Source organism: Pantherophis guttatus, chromosome 3 (assembly GCF_059756535.1).
Source record: "Pantherophis guttatus breed Tessera chromosome 3, ASM5975653v1, whole genome shotgun sequence".
In the NCBI taxonomy this organism is placed as follows: Eukaryota; Metazoa; Chordata; class Lepidosauria; order Squamata; family Colubridae; genus Pantherophis; species Pantherophis guttatus.
The window spans coordinates 6,184,305-6,200,797 of NC_142065.1; the positions used below are offsets into that span (position 1 = coordinate 6,184,305).

General features: G+C 45.3%; 1 protein-coding gene across 6 annotated transcripts in view; it reads right to left on the reverse strand.

Moving 5' to 3' along the window:
* The window catches only part of UCKL1 (uridine-cytidine kinase 1 like 1), a 65,708-nt gene that overhangs the window by 3,104 nt on the left and 46,111 nt on the right, over window positions 1-16,493 (reverse strand). For 3 of the 6 annotated variants that reach the window (XM_060684346.2, XM_060684347.2, XM_060684344.2), the window contains exons 8-13: window positions 15,877-15,896; window positions 10,313-10,411; window positions 8,117-8,210; window positions 5,180-5,242; window positions 3,412-3,534; window positions 817-924 (exon numbers count right to left, since the gene is read on the reverse strand). In XM_060684346.2, the coding sequence (XP_060540329.1) occupies window positions 817-924; window positions 3,412-3,534; window positions 5,180-5,242; window positions 8,117-8,210; window positions 10,313-10,411; window positions 15,877-15,896 (507 nt within the window). The remainder of the gene's footprint in view (window positions 1-816; window positions 925-3,411; window positions 3,535-5,179; window positions 5,243-8,116; window positions 8,211-10,312; window positions 10,412-15,876; window positions 15,897-16,493) is intronic. The other 3 variants (XM_087890996.1, XM_087890997.1, XM_060684345.2) reach the window with 1 other exon arrangement.

Genomic DNA, 16,493 nt, shown 5'->3' on the forward strand with positions numbered 1-16,493 from the left:
GTTAAAAGAGGATGAATCGCACTTAAGACAGAGATGGGATTCACATACTGTAGCAACCGGTTCGCCCAGCATTGGAAATGTGAGCACATGTGTCTGCGCATAGGTGCAACGACACAAGACACGGCAATTCGCTTGCGCATGCCGTCTGCACATGCATGCGACATCAAACATCACGGCAATTCACTCGCGCGCGTCATCCGCACATGCGTGCGGCATCAAAAATACAGCGATATAGGATGGGATTGAGCCCAAGTCGCTACTACCGGTTCCCCCGAACCGGTCTGAACCAGTTGAATACCACCTCTGATTTAAGATTTACATACCGCTTCACAATGCTTTTACAGCCCTCTCTAAGCAGTTTACAGAGTCAGCCATCTTGCCCCCAACAATCTGGGTCCTCATTTTACCGACCTCGGAAGGATAGAAGGCTGAGTCAATCTTGAGCCGGTCAGGATTGAACTGCCAAACTGCTGGCAGCCAGCAGTCAGCAGAAGTAGCTTGCAATGCTGCATTCTAACCACTGCGCCTCTACTCTACTCTACTCTACTCTACTCTACTCTACTCTACTCTACTCTGCAGTGATTCACTTAACAACTGTAGCCAGAAAGGTGGAAAAATGGGGCAAAAATTCACTTAACAAATGTCTCACTTAACAACAACGGAAAATTTTGTCTCAATGGTGGTGGTAAGTCGAGGTCTACCTGTACCTTTGAATCCAAGTCATAAGTAGCCCCCAGGTAAGACCGTTGTAACTTTGAACTACCGCTAACCAACCCGTTGTAAATGGAGGACCACGTAGATTCCCATTTTCCTTACCAGCAACACCCTCACGGCCATCATTGCTGCTGCCCCCGTGGAGACGGTGCAGTCCATCAAAATCACGTGGTCTTCACTGATGTCCTTTGGGAGTCTCAGGTAATGTAGCTGGAAGGGAAGAGAAAGACATCAGGGTGCAAGCAAGAAGCGGATGAGATATTTATTTATGTATTTATTTACCGTATTTTTTGGAGTATAAGACGCACTTTCGCCCCCCCCTAAAAGAGGGTGAAAATTTGGGTGCGTCTTATACACTGAATGTAGCCCTGCCCCCCACCGCCCCCCTCCCTTTGGTCTCTGCCTCCCAGCAATTTAGCTCCTTGCAGCAAACAGCCAGTTTCAGCTTCAGCACAGCCTGATTAGCCCAAGCAGTTGATTGTCGGTTGGATCGGTCTCCTGACCCTCAGCTGTTTCAGGTTGCAAGGTTTGCCATTGCCTACTGCCACACGGGCCTCTGCTGTTTGCTGCAAGGAGGCAAATTGCTGGGAGGCAGATTTTTTTTCTTGTGCTAATCAGGCTGTGCTGAAAATGAAAATGAAACTAAAGCAGGCTGCTGTTTGCTGCAAGGAGGTAAATTGCTGGGAGGCAGATTTTTTTTCTTGTGCTAATCAGGCTGTGCTGAAAATGAAAATGAAACTAAAGCAGGCTGCTGTTTGCTGCAAGGAGGTAAATTGCTGGGAGGCAGATTTTTTTTTCTTGTGCTAATCAGGCTATGCTGAAAAAGAAACTGAAACTAAAGCAGGCAGTTTGCTGTTTGCTGCAAGGAGGCAAATTGCTGGGAGGCAGAGGCAGATTTTTTTTTCTTGTTTTCCTCCCCCAAAAAAGATAGGTAGTCCAGAGAGTCTTATACTACAAAAAATATGGGTATGTACAGGTGGTCCTCGACTTACAGCAGTCCGTTCAGTGACCATTCAAAGTTACAATGGCACTGAAAAAAGTGACTAATGACCATTTTTCCACACTATTGCAACATCCCCCCATGGTCACCTGATCAAAATTTAGCCGCTTGGCAACTGACTCACATTTATGACCACTGCAGCATCCCAGGGTCATGTGATCCCCTTTTGCGACGTTCTGACAAGCAAAGACAATGGGGAAGCCACTATGCACTTAACAACAGAGGCAAGACAGATCGTAAACTGGGGCGGAATTCACTTAACAGATGTCTCACTTAACAACAGAAATTTTGGGCTCAATTGTGGTCGTAAGTCGAGGACTACCTGCCTATTTATTCGTTGCAAGGATTTCTATCACGCTTTTCGTGGTAAAATTCCTCCCAAAGCAGCTTTCAAAGATCTGTGTACAACAATGCAACAATATTACGTGAAAACAAAGGACAAACAGCTCAGTTGTTGTTTGTTTTTTATGACACAACTATGTAATATCATCAGTGCTTGTGAGTGTGGGGTTGGCTCCCTGTTTATGAGTGTATCTTGTCTTTTTATGTAGAATAGAATAGAATAGAATAGAATAGAATAGAATAGAATAGAATAGAATAGAATAACAGAGTTGGAAGGGACCTTGGAGGTCTTCTAGTCCAACCCCCTGCCTAGGCAGGAAACCCTACACCACTTCAGACAAATGGTTATCCAACATCTTCTTCAAAATTTCCAGTGTTGGAGCATTCACAACCTCTGGAGGCAAGTAGTTCCACTTATTAATTGTTCTAACTGTCAGGAAATTTCTCCTCAGTTCTAAGTTGCTTCTCTCCTTGATGAGTTTCCACCCGTTGCTTCTTGTTCTTCTCTCAGGTGCTTTGGAGAATAGCTTGACTCCCTCTTCTTTGTGGCAACCCCTGAGATATTGGAAGACTGCTATCATGTTTCCCCTGGTCCTTCTTGTCATTAAACTAGACATACCCAGTTCCTGCAACCGTTCTTCATATGTTTTAGCCTCCAGTCTCCTAATCATCTTTGTTCATTGAGATGCACATTGAGAGATGTACACTGAGAGCATATGCACCAAAGCAATTGTATATCCAATCACGCTTGGCCAATAATCTAATCTATGTGTATATATACAAACACGCACATGCGTATAATAACCTAGTCCTAGATAAGCAGGCATTAACGCCAGACAAACAACCAAGCAGAAAATACTATGTATAATTTTGATTAAAACTTTTAAAAAACAGGATTTTTTTTTTAAAAAAGTAACTGTTTTTAAAAATAGTCCAAGTACCGTTAGCATGAAATTGGAGGAATTAGACCAAACTAGAATCCTCTAATTTCTCTCTATCAGACAGAGAAACATTAAACAGACCAAACATGGCTGGCTGGGGAATTCTGGGAGTTGAAGTCCACAGATTTGAAAGTTGCTGAGGTTGAGGAAAGAGCAACAGTAACAGAGTTGGAAGGGACCTTGGAGGTCATTTAGTCCAACCCCCTGCTCACGCAGGAGATCTGTACTGGGGATTCGAACCGCCAAACTGCCGACCTTTCTGATCAACAAGCTCAGTGTCTTAGCCACTGAGCCACCTAGTCAGGCGATGAGATGAGAGGATAAATCTAACAAATAAATCATGAAGAATATTAAAAAATGGGGTCATGAATCATTCTTGGGCTTCCTCATCTTTTCCGATTTTTAGCACTTTACCTCAGGCTCCCCTGTGTATCGGTTTGTCTGAATCAGGATGGTGCCGATCCGGACATCCTTGCAAACGGCCCTCAGGGCTGGCTCCATGGTCTCTCCGGCCCTCAAAATGGAGACCCCTGTGATCTGGAAGAGAGAAGGTGCCATTTTAACAGCATTTCAGAGAACCAGATCCTCTTTGCCTTCCGTCTTCTCCGCTTAGGTCAGAATATGACTTTTTTTTTTTTGCTTGTCACCTCCAGGCAGGCAGCCATCTTCTCTATGGGGCCCCAGAGTGTCACGTTTATAAAGAAAAGAGAACGTCTGTAGTTCATTGCTTTCTTTCTTTCTTTTTCTTTCTTTCTTTCTTTCCTTTCTTTCTTCCTTCCTTCTTTCCTCCCTCTCCCTCCCTTCTCCCCTTCTATTCCTCCCTCCTTTTCCTTCTCTCCTTCCTTCCTTCTTTCTTCCCTCTCCCTCCCTTCTCCCCTTCCATCCCTCCCTTCCTTTCCTTCTCTCCTTCCTTCCTTCTTTCTTTCCTCTCCCTCCCTTCTCCCCTTCCATCCCTCCTTCCCTTTTCTTCTCTCCTTCCTTCCTTCTTTCCTCCCTCTCCTTCCCTTCTCCCCTTCCATCCCTCCCTCCCTTTCCTTCTCTCCTTCCTTCTTTCTTTCCTCTCCCTCCCTTCTCCCCTTCCATCCCTCCTTCCCTTTCCTTCTCTTCTTCCTTCCTTCTTTCTTCCCTCTCCCTCCCTTCTCCCCTTCCATCTCTCCTTCCCTTTCCTTCTCTCCTTCCTTCCTTCTTTCTTTCCTCTCCCTCCCTTCTCCCCTTCCATCCATCCCTTCCTTTCCTTCTCTCCTTCCTTCCTTCTTTCCTCTCTCTCCCTTCTCCCCTTCCATCCCTCCTTCCCTTTTCTTCTCTCCTTCCTTCCTTCTTTCCTCCCTCCTTCCCTTCTCACCTTCCATCCCTCCCTCCCTTTTCTTCTCTCCTTCTTTCTTTCCTCTCCCTCCCTTCTCCCCTTCCATCCCTCCCTCCCTTTCCTTCTCTCCTTCCTTCCTTCTTTCTTTCCTCTCCCTCCCTTCTCCCCTTCCATCCCTCCCTTCCTTCTCTCCTTCCTTCTTTCCTTCCTCTCCCTCCCTTCTCCTGTTCCCCCCCTCTTACCATTCCTTCCTTCCTTCCTTCCTTCCTTCCTTCCTTCCTTCCTTCCTTCCTTCCTTCCTTCCTTCCTTCCTTCCTTCCCCCATCTCACAAATACAGTGACTTTGGGCAACGGCAGTGGTGAAATTCAAATTTTTTTACTACTGGTTCTGTGGGCGTGGCTTGGTGGGCGTAATGTGGCTTGGTGGGCGTGGCAGAGAAAGGATACTGCAAAATCCCCATTCCCGCCCCACCCCTGGGGGAAGGATATTGCAAAATCTCCAGTCCCACCTCATTCTGGGGCCAGCCAGAGGTGGTATTTGCCGGTTCTCCAAATTACTCAAAATTTCCGCTACCGGTTCTCCAGAACCTGCTGGATTTCACCCCGAGCAATGGTGAAAAACCAAATTTAAGACATATCAAACTAAATTAGCTGTTTTCAAACATCTTTCTCTCCCTCTCTTTCTCCCTCCCTCCCTCCCTCCCTCTCTCTCTCTCGCTCTCCATGATGCCACTGCTCTAAGAATTGCTCAAGGCTCTCTGGATTAAAAATGAGATTGAACCTAAATTTTGTGCCAACAAACCACAAAAAAAAAAAAACACATGCTAATAAACGGTCACACGATTTTCCTTTCAAGCATCTTTTGCTGCTTGGACTTACTTGCTTCCCACTATACGTACAACCTTCGTAGTCCTCGCCTTGTGGCGTTTGCACTGTGCAGCTCTGGAAACAAAAGAGGAATGGCATAAATTAATCATAAACACAGGTGGTCCTCGTTTTAGCGACCGTTCCAAGTTACGATGGATGCCAAACAAGGTCCTTGACAAGCAGGACTCAAAGTTCCAACAGCCACACCCCCGGATCGCATTCTGGATACTTGGCAACTGGGCCACATTGGCGACTGTTTGCACTGTCTCATGGTCAGTGACGGGGGGTGGGTGGGTTTGCAAGAAACTGGAGTTCAGTTCTGGCGAAAAATGCATCACTGTGGACAACGGGTTCATTTAACGCCCATTGCATGCAAACTGTGATTTGGATAAATTCCTATTTAGGGGTTGCATCCATGTCCCTGTCTTAGGTTGGCTATTGCAGCATGCATGCTGCCAAACAACATAGTTTGCTCTCCTATGGAGAGATCCAGAATATAGAATAACAAGAGTTGGAAGGGACCTTGGAGGTCTTCTAGTCCAACCCCCTGCTTAGGCAGGAAACCCTATACCTTGCTGGACAAATGGCTGCCCAGTCTCTTCTGGAAAACCTCTGTGATGAAGCACCCACAACTTCTGGAGGCGAGCTGTTCCACTGATGAATTGTTCTCACTGTCGGAAATTTTCTCCTTTAGTTTTAGGTTGCTTCTCTCCTTGGTTAGTTTCCATCCATTATGTCTTTACTTGCCCTCAGGTGCTTTGGAGAATAGGTTGACCCCCTCTTTTCCGTGGCAACCCCTCAAATATCAGAAGACTGCTAACATTTATTTATTTATTCATTCATTCATTCATTCATTCATTCATTCATTTATTTATTTATTTATAAATTTGTATACCGCCCTTCTCCCTGAGGACTCAGGGTGGTGAACAGCCAAGTAAAAACATAAACTACAAACATTAAAATACAATTAAAAAGATATATATAAATTTGGCCCCATGATTAAAAACAATAACAGACAATTGAAAACATTTTAAAAAAGTGTTAGGCCAGCCCGGCTTGCTGGAAAAAGAAGGTTTTAAGGGCACGGCGGAAGGCACCGAGGTCTTGGATTCTCCTTATCTCGGGGGGCAGCTGGTTCCAGAGGGTGGGTACCCCCACAGAGAAGGCCCTCCCCCTGGGGGTCACCAGCCTACATTGCTTGGCTGATGACACCCCGAGGAGGCCCTCTCTGTGGGAGCACACAGGTCGATGGGAGGCCATCGGTAGCAGCAGGCGGTCTCGAAGATGTCACACACGTTGTCCCAAAGGTGCTTTTTCAAGAGGCAACTGGACTTTCTGGTTTTTCTTTGAAGACATTTTGCTTCTCATCCAAGAAGCTTCCTCAGCTCTGGCTAGATTTATACTCCTTGCAGACAGCTGGTCATTTGCATTCTTTTAGAGTCTAAAATTTAGAGAGTCGTTGAGGCCGCTTGGAGGTTTATCTTTGTTGTCAGCATCACCTGAGTAGTGCAAATGGTTGTGGAGCCTTCTTGGAACTGTTGAAAGCTTTCTTGGAACTGTCCTTTCAACACTTGCAAGAAGGCTCCACACCCATTTGCACCACTCAGGTGACCCTGAGGACAAAGACAAACCTCCAAGTGGCCTCAACGTCTCTCTAAAAAGATGCAAACGACCAGCTGCCTGCAGGGAGTATCAATCCTTCTATTCCCCACCATCCAGTCAGAGCTGAAGAAGCTTCTTGGATGAGAAGAGAAACGTCTTCAAAGAAAAACAAAGAAAATCCAGCTGCCTCTTGAAAAAGCACCTTTGGGACAACTGTGACCTGGATGACTGATAATCTCAATAGACATGTCACACTAGTTCTTCTCTTTGTTAGACTAGATACATCTGCTCCTACAACTGCTCATCGTATGGTTTAGCCTCCAGCTTCCTAATCATCATTTTTATACCTCTCTTCACTCTTTCTAGAACCTCAGCATCATTTTTGTATCGTGGTGACCAGAACTGGATGCAGGATTCTAAGTGTGGCCTTACCAAGGCCTTATAAAGTGGTATTAACACTTCAGGTGATCTTGATTCTATCCCTCTGTTAATGCAGCCTAGAACTGTGTTGGCTTTTTTGGCAGCTGCTGCACATGGCTGGCTCCTATTTAAATGATTGTCCACTAGGACTCCAAGATCCCTCTCATGGTCACCACTATTGAGCCAGGTACCACCTATTCTACACCTGCATATTTGGTTTTTCTTGGCTAAGAGTCAGGGGTGAAATGCTCCTGGTTCGGACCGGATCGCCCGATCCGGTAATGATGGTGGCGGGTGGTTCGGAGAACTGGTAGCAAAAATCTCTGCGCCCCCCCACCATGCCCAGCTGAGCCGCACGATCATCAGAGGCTTTTTTTTTACTTTTAAAAGCATTTTTTCTACAACCTCTTCCGACGAAAAAATGCTTTTAAAAGTAAAAACAAAAAAAGCCTCTATGATCGTGCGGCTCAGCTGGGATCGTCAGAGGCTTTTCAAAGCATTTTTTTCTGCAACCTCTGGGCCGAAGAGGTGGTAAAAAAAAATGCTTTGAAAAGTCTCTGACAATGCCAGCCGAGTTGCCTGATCAGCAGAGAGGCATTTTTTAAAAAGCCTCTCTGACGATACCAGCTGAGTTGCCTGATTGGCAGAGGCTTTTCAAAGCATTAGAAAAAATGCTTTGAAAAGTTAAAAAAAAAAAAAAAGTTGGCCACGCCCACCCAGTCACGTTAACCCCCCACCAAGCCACACCCACAGAACCGGTAGTAACAAATTTTACATTTCACCCCTGCTTAGAGTAAAACCTTACTTTTCTCACCACTGAATTGCATTTTGTTGGATAATGCCCAGTGTTCAATGATGCTCAGGTCTCCATCATTAAACCAACTTATAAAGCAGACATTTCTTTTGTCTCTCTCATGTGTTACTTACCTGGAAAGGCAGCAACGACAACGCGTGCTCAATCAGAAGGCGCATTAGCCGTTTAGAGTAGAAAATAAACTCATCCCGGCTTGTCTCCTTGTTTCTGGAAAGAAGAAAAGGGACAGGACAAATATGTGTCAACTCGCAAAGCATCCCGGGCCTGCTCTCAAGTTGCCAAAGGCAAGGCAGATGGGAAACCGACGAAGCAACACGGCAACCAAAGACAGGAAGTACACTCCAGACATATCTTTCTCAAGATTGTCTCCCAGGGTTACCCACAGCAGCCGGAGGGGAGTGATCTCTACAACCAATGAAATTGTTCCATTGGCAAATGTGATTGATGACACATCCTGGGGGGAGGGGGGAAACAGGGTCATGATTAGGGCTGTAAATTACGTGGGGTCAGAGTTGGCTTCATTTGGGTACCTTCCTAATAAATAACTGGATTTCTTTTGAAGCTTGGCTCGAGGCTCATGATTTAATTAAGACATCCGTTAGAACCCTGACAATATGATCTTGGAGGAGGGTAACAGTATGTGAAAATGGAGACAGAGAGAAGACATGCTAGCCTATGAAACGGTCAGATAAAAGGACACTTAGCCCACAGCTGCATAATGGATATAACAAGAAACTCAGAAGGGATAAAGTCAGAGTTTCTGGCTTTGCAGACCGGGGAGAGTGGGAGAGGGGATGCTTCCTGATGAGTGGCAGATGCTCCTGCCACTCACAGAAATGGCACATGTGCACACACACCTTCCTGCTACTTGTGCAAGTGGGGATGTGTGGGCGTGCGCTTGCCTGCCATATCCATGTCCCGGTTCCAAATGGCTCAAGGCCCGATATAGTGGGCTGCAGCCTAGGAGTTGTGGATCCCTGCTCCAAGTTACTGGGCTGCCAAGGTGTTGGCCAGGGAATTCAGTCAGACCAGGGGTGGGTTCTAATTTTTTTTACTACCGGTTCTGTGGGTGTGGCTTATTTTGTGGGCATGGCTTGATGGTCATGTGACAATTCTTTAGGATTTAACAGTGGTACTAGTCTACCAGGCTTTTAACTGCTTGCAGAGCTGTACCAGTCTACTCATTTGTTTTTGGAGGCACTGGTCTACTCATCTGTTTTTGGAGGCACCGGTCTACCACCACACTGCCCTTTAACACTGATCAGCTGTAGGGCGGCCCTTTGAAGCCCTGCGGAAAGAGTTTAAACAGGTTTTTTCCTTCTAGCCAATTAATTGGGACTTGGGAGGCAGCAAAAATTGGGGGTGGGGCCAAATAAAAGATAAGAATAACGCAGGGGGGAGGGTGGGGGGGCGGGAGGGCCCAGCTCCTGAACAAGGAGAACTGATTCGGTGACGTCATATCGTCACCGCTACCGGCTCGGCAGAACCGGGTGGAACCGGGAGGAACCCACCACTGAATCAGACACACAATTAAATACTTCTGCAGGATTCATCTACATAGGAAAATGTCTTTATATACAATACCATTGTAGGTTTTTCCACACTGTAGAGAGGAGAAATAGCAAGTACAAACACAGCACAAAATGGAAGCACAAAATGGAAGAGGGAAAAGCTAGTGCCCTCAAGCTTATATACAGAACAGTTAACCCACGCCCAGGCTCCAAACTGTCTCTTATGGCCCCATACAACAAATACTATGTTTCAGTTACCAAACAGCCCTCATTGGCTGATCTGTTACCATGTCTATTCCAGTCTATGAACATATTCTGACAAATTGTACTTTGAAACTTGCCAGATTTGGTTAATGCAGCTTGATAATAAATTAGAATGATATTACAGGGAGTCCTTGACTTACAACCTTTCATTTAGTGACCGTTTGAAGTCACAATGGCACTGAAAAAAGTGATTTACTACAATTTTTCACACTTAACACTCGTTAAGTGAATCTGCCTTCTTCATTGACTTTGCTTGTTAGAAGCAAAGTCACCGGGACACGGTGACATGTCATGAGTCTGTTGCCAAATGTCTGAATTTTCATCATGTGACCATGCGGGAATGTTGCAACGGTGTGAAAATGGTCCTAAGTCATTTTTTCCCAGTGCCTTTGTAACTTCGAACTGTTGCTAAATGAACTGTTGTAAGTCAAGGATTACCTGTATTTCCCAAACACCCGAGTTTATAGCAGAGTAGAGGGAGGGAGAATAAGGAGAGGGTGGGCATTTGCACCAACTCGGAGGCTGAATACTCACCGGATGATGGTATGCATCCCTCTGACCTGCGGTGTGTTCTTCAGGACACTGAGGGTCTTCGGGAGGGGGTGGCACTGATGAGCAGAAGCCAACGCTGCCCTGCAAATGAAGAAGTACAGGTCAACTTGAAGACAGATCTCCCCGAGGTCTCCTTTTCCCCATCCGAACTAACCACACAGATTTCTGGACATGTTTCCTGGAGCATCCAAAGAAAAGCCTCCGTTCCTTCTTTGAGCTAAGTACAGGTTGAAGTCTCGCATTGTGCCCAGGTTAAGTACGAAGCATTCAACATTGCTCCGTGTCATACATTTTGAAAAAGAGTATTTCTAGTTCAGGGTTGAATTGTAGGTCCTTGCTGCTCTCTGAGCTCGGTGGCTTTCGTGGAGATGTTTCATGACCCAGCTAGGTAACATCATCAGTGCTAGAAGGGACGGGGGTGGGTGGAGTGAGGAGGAGGAGGAGAAAGAGAAGTGGGGGGAGGAGATGGAGGAAGAGCGTGGGATCCTTGCTGCTCTTTGAGTTTGGAGTTTGGAGTTTTCTTGAAGACATTTCATGACCCAACTAGGTAGGATGAAGAAGAGGAGGAGGAAGGAGGAGAAGAAGAAGAAGAAGGTGGAGGAGAAGGAGGAGGAGAAGGAGAAGAAGAGGAGGAGGAGGAGGAGGAGGAGGAGGAGGAGGAGAAGGAGAAGGAGCAGGAGAAGAAGGAGAAGAAGGAGAAGGAGAAGGAGAAGAAGGAGAAGAAGGAGAAGGAGAAGAAGGATTGTGAGGTTGTTTCTTCACCTTGTGCCCACAGAATTGCCATCTTCTGGAGAGCTGAATCTTGCTTTTTTTTTCAAAATTTGGCATCCTTGGTGCTCTCTGAGGTTGGTAGTTATCTTGCAGCTTTTCATGACCCAACTAGGTAACATCATCAGTGCTAGAAGCGAGTGGAGTTTGCAGAGAAGAGGAGGAAGATGACAACTGTGGAATTCTTACGGATCTCCGAGGTTGGTGGTTTTCTTGAAGACCAGTGCACTAATGATGTTACGTTACGTAGTTGGGTCTGCAAGAAAACCACCAAGCTCAGAGAGCACCAAGGACCTCAATTTTTGAAAAAAAAAACCCCCAAGATTCAGCTCTCCAGAAGATGGCAATTCTGAGGGCACACGGTTGAAAAAAAACATGTTTATGAGAACGATGGTGAAATCCAGACCATCCAAGAATTCAGCCTGCCAATAATTATTACACCGAAGGGAGACAACAAGGAGCAACGGAGGAGGGGATCGGCCAGAAGTTTGAAAAACTCAAAAGAATTTATTCAAGGGGTGCCTTATTCTGAGCCTCCTCAAATCTGGGGGTTGCCCATCCTACCCTGTCTCAAAGAAGGTTACTGGGAATCGAACCAGGAAAATGAAAGGGGTCAGCCACCCGGCCAATTCTCTGTGGTTAGTTGGGCTGGGCCGTGGATTCCTTCTGCATCCCTCAATCCCGGAGTTTTGCGAGAAAAGAGGATGCTGGCTACTTTTAACAACACCCACACAAAACGAAAGCAGAGGCCATTCAAAAGCCAGACTAGGTTTCAAAGCAACAGGCAGGGAGACAGACAGACAGACAGACAGAGATCTCAAGCGTGTGAATTAATTAATCGGGAGCCCAAATAAGTTTGCAAAATTCTCGGAAAGCGTCAGCGTGTAACCAAGGGGAATCAGATCTGCATTTCGGTCCATTTGGCATCACCGGTTTTAAAATTCCCTCATGGCTGGCTGGGGGAATTCTGGAAGTCGAAGTCTGCACGTCTTAAAGTTGCCAAGTTTGAATAAAACACCGTTCTGTAGATAATATTTGCTGGCTGGGGAATTCTGGGAATTGAAGTCCGTACATCTTACAGTTGAAAAAGACTGCTAGAGACACTCCACTAACCCAGCAAATTATTTAATGTGGCTCTTTTCTGCTTTTCCATTAAAAAAAAAACTTGAAGAGTCCTCTATAATAGGGGTCTCCAACCTTGGCAGCTTTAAGACTTGTGGACTTCAACTCCCAGAATTCCTCAGCCAGCTTTGCTGGCTGAGGAATTCTGGGAGTTTATTTATTTATTTATTTATTTATTTATTTATTTATTTATTTATTTATTTATTTATTTATTTATTTATTTATTTATTTATTTATTTATTTATTATATTTCTATACTGCCTTTCTCCCGTAGGACTCAAGGCGGTGTACAGTCAAGAAAAATACAGATACACAAACAACATAAAATTGCTAATTAAAATTATTATTATAACATAGTTTGGCCCAATTAAATAGAACCTAAAATTAGATAACATTTTAAAAACATTCACATGTTCATATGTTTAGCCCCGCTTGTTGGAACAAGTTGAAGTCCACAAGTCTTAAAGTTGCCAAGGTTGGAGACCCCTGCCCTATAACATCAAGTTTCCACCTCACCAAAATGCTTTGTTTTCAAGAGAAAGAACAGGGCCAAACTACATGTTACACCCTCTCTCCGTGAAGCTATCACTCCCTTAAAAACAAGGTTGCTAGAAGGCCTCCATTGTCTTCTACTGAATTCTACCAACTTAAAGTAAAGGTTCCCCTCACACATCTGTACTAGTTGTTCCCGATTCTAGGGAGCGGTACTCATCTCGGTTTCAAAGCCGAAGAGCCAGCGCTGTCCGAAGATGTCTCCGTGGTCATGTGGCCGGCGTGACTCAATGCCAAAGGCGCACGGAACACTGTTACCTTCCCACCAAAGGTGGTCCTTATTTTTCTACTCATATTTTTTACGTGCTTTCGAACTGCTAGGTTGGTAGAAGCTGGGACAAGTCACGGAAGCTCACCCCGTTATGCGGCCCTAGGGATTCGAACCGCTGAATTGCCAACTTTCGAGCGACAAGCTCATCGTCTTAGCCACTGAGCCCATCTTAAATTTTCTCAAATTCAGCCATGAACAACAAATCTATGTTTGAGGCCACCTAAGATGGAGGCTATCTGGAATGGACGCGCTGACTTGGGTTTCTTCTCTTTTCCAGCCCTGTTAATGGACCTTCTAAATCATGTTGACTCCATGTCCATGGAATCACCTCATTATGGTGATGGGTCTCCAGAAGCTACAGTAGTGGCCAAAATTGTGGAAACCTTTTGGGAAAAGTATATTTTTAAAACTAGCTAATAGCACCACTTTTTTTTTTTTTTGGAGTAGTACCATAAAATTATATATTTATTTTATTTTATTTATTTATTTTATTTTATTAAATTTCTATACCGCCCTTCTCCCGAAGGACTCAGGGCGGTGAACAGCCACAAGATAAAACACATAAATACAAAAATTTTAAATGAATTAAAAACGAATTAAATAATTTGGCTGAATTTAAAATACCCCATAATTTAAAACAAATTAAAATTTACATTTAAAAATATATATATATATCAATGGAAAGATAATTTAATCAAGAATGTAATGCAATAACCTTTATGAAGGATTTGCTATTAGAATAGTAGTATAAAGAAGAAAAGGGAAAAACGTAGAAAAAACGAGATATACAAAAATGATCACCATGTCAGTCAACACTTAGTTGGGTAACCTTTAGCATGAATTATGGCCTTACAACGTCTTCCCATGGAGTGAACCAAGTCTTTTAGTTCTGCAGCTGTTGTAATGTGAAGCCAAGATCGAATGATGGCTTCTATTAACTGGGTTTTATTGCTGGGTCGCTTCTGACTAACAAGTTTCTTTAGTTGGTTCCATAGATTTTCAATTGGGTGAAGGTCTGGGCTATTCCCAGGCCATTCCAGCAGTGGAATAGGATTATCTTGAAACTCCAAAAAAAAAGTGGTGTTATTAGTAGCCATCAAACCTCAAAAATACACTTTTCCCAAAAGGTTTCCACAATTTTGGCCACTACTGTAAGATGGAGGCTTTCTGAAATGGAAGCACTGGCCTGAGTTTCTTCTCCTTTCCAGCCCTGTCAATGGACCTTCTGAGGTCCATGGAATCACCTCATCACGTTGATGGTCTCCAGAAGCTACCTAATCAAGTTGACTCCAGAGGCTGGGTCCACTCCTCAGAACACTACTCCAAATGTTCTCGTAATGATGCCATCGTTGGCAGGTCTACTATGTTGAGGGGAGAAGACCACAGACCAGGGGCGGGCTTCAAAAATTTTAGCAAGGGGTTCTCTGCCCGGTTACTGGGTGGGCATGGCCATAGTGGGCGTGGCCTAGTTGGCTTCCTGTACCATAAGTATGTTAGAATCTCCGCAGAGGTTTCCCCGAAAGGTTGAATTTCCCGGGTGAGAAATCGTCCCAGGCACGATGAATCAATTGATGAGAGAAGCGAGCTGCGTGAAAACAGGATTCTTTTTATTATGTTTCAGGAAGACGGATCCGGCAAGCGCACGAACCAGCGTTCCTGGGTGAGCTGACATCGTTACAAGGTAAGCATGCATTCTTATACTTTTTGATACAAAGGAAGTTCTTTGTTTCTTTTGTTACTTTTGTGGGTCTTCCCTTTGTGTGTGTGTTCTTGGATTGCCCTGTTTTCTTATTCTAGTTTTTCCCTACTTGAGACTGGGTGGTGTCTGGGCTATCTGGTCTCATGTTCTTTTGTTTCCTTCTGTTCTTATTATTTGCTCCTTGCCTTAAGCTGATCACGTTGTTATCAAGTAAGCCCTTACCCCCGGCTTGACTCTTATCAGATTGCTTGGGCTATTGATTAAATCTTTTCCTTTTGCTAATCCTCTGCCATTCCTTTTGTTTTGCTCTCCTAGTTTCTGCTGTCTTGATAGTTCCTTTTCTGGTATGTCCTGAGTCTTTTGTGTGTGTCATTTCCCTATGTCCTCTTTTGTTCCTAAATGGCCCTGATGTTCATGTGTTCTATTTTGGGAAGGTCATTTCCCTATGCCTGTGGCCTTTTGCCTTTCTAAGTTTGTTTGTACCTTACTGATCCTGGCACTGTCTTGGTGGTGTTCCCTTCCTACAAGTATAAGTATAATTTTATTTCTATACCGCCCTTCTCCCGAAGGACTCAGGGCGGTATACAGCCTATGGCGGTGTACCATGGCAGGAGGGGGACGTTTTTGCCCTCCCCAGGCTCCGGAGGTTTTCCTCGAGCCTCCGGGAGGGCGAAAACGGCCTCCCCAGGCTCTAGAGGCCCTCTGGAGGCCGGAAATGGGTCCATTTCCGGCCTTCCCTAATTTCCGGTAGGCCCGTTTTTTGCCTTCCCCGAGCCTCCGCGCGTGCCCTGCACTTACCTGCATCCAAAACAGGCCGCGTGGGGACTCCTGGGAGGGGCGGGGTGGGCGGGGCCAGCCAGGAGTGGGATTTGAGGGTTCTCCAAACTGCACAGAATCTTAGCTAGGGGTTCTCCCGAACCCCTGCGAACCCCCAGCAGCCCCACCCCTGCCACAGACGCAGAACCCTGTGTTTGCTAGAGAAGCCAACCCTTAAACCACACCAGCGGGGATTAGAAGAAGGGCAAGCTGACCCACACCATGGGGTCCTCCTTCCCATGCACTTTTGAGCACCAGCAGAAGAAGCTCACACAATTTAGTACTCAAATCAAACCAGGATGCCAATTGGTTCCTCACATATCCCAGCGCAGCTTCCTCTGTTCATCAGGTGAGTTGAGGCATTTGGGACGAAACCAGGTAGGAAAATCGACAGAGCAGTCCCCATCCCAGAGAATTGAGGTTTGGGGAGGGGGCGGGGTGGTGGTGGAGAGAGAGAGAAATCAAAAGAAAAAGAAGTCAAATGAGAACACTCCAACACACAACTAAAATTGGCTTCCGAGGTAGGTAGAAACAGAGGTAGAGGTGTGAAGGTTCCACCAAGGCCACCACCTTCACCCTCGAAGTCCTGTTGAGATGTTCCGGGTTCAAATTTCTGGCGTGAAAGCTAGACGGGACAAGGAAGGAAGGAGTCCACCACCGAAGGTCTATGGAGATTCTCAAGTCATCCAGGTCATGGTTTTTTTCCCAAAGGTGTTTTTTTTCAAAAAAAGCAACTGGACTTAACTTCATTTGTTTTTTCCTTAAGACGTTTCGCTTCTCATCCAAGAAGCTTCTTCCGTTCTAGAGAATTGAACGGAAGAACAGAACGGAAGAAGCCTCTGGAACGAGAAGTGAAACGTCTTCAAGGAAAAAACAAAGGAAGCCCAGTCGCCTTTGGAAAAAAGCACCTTTGGGAGGTCCACCACCGAAAATAT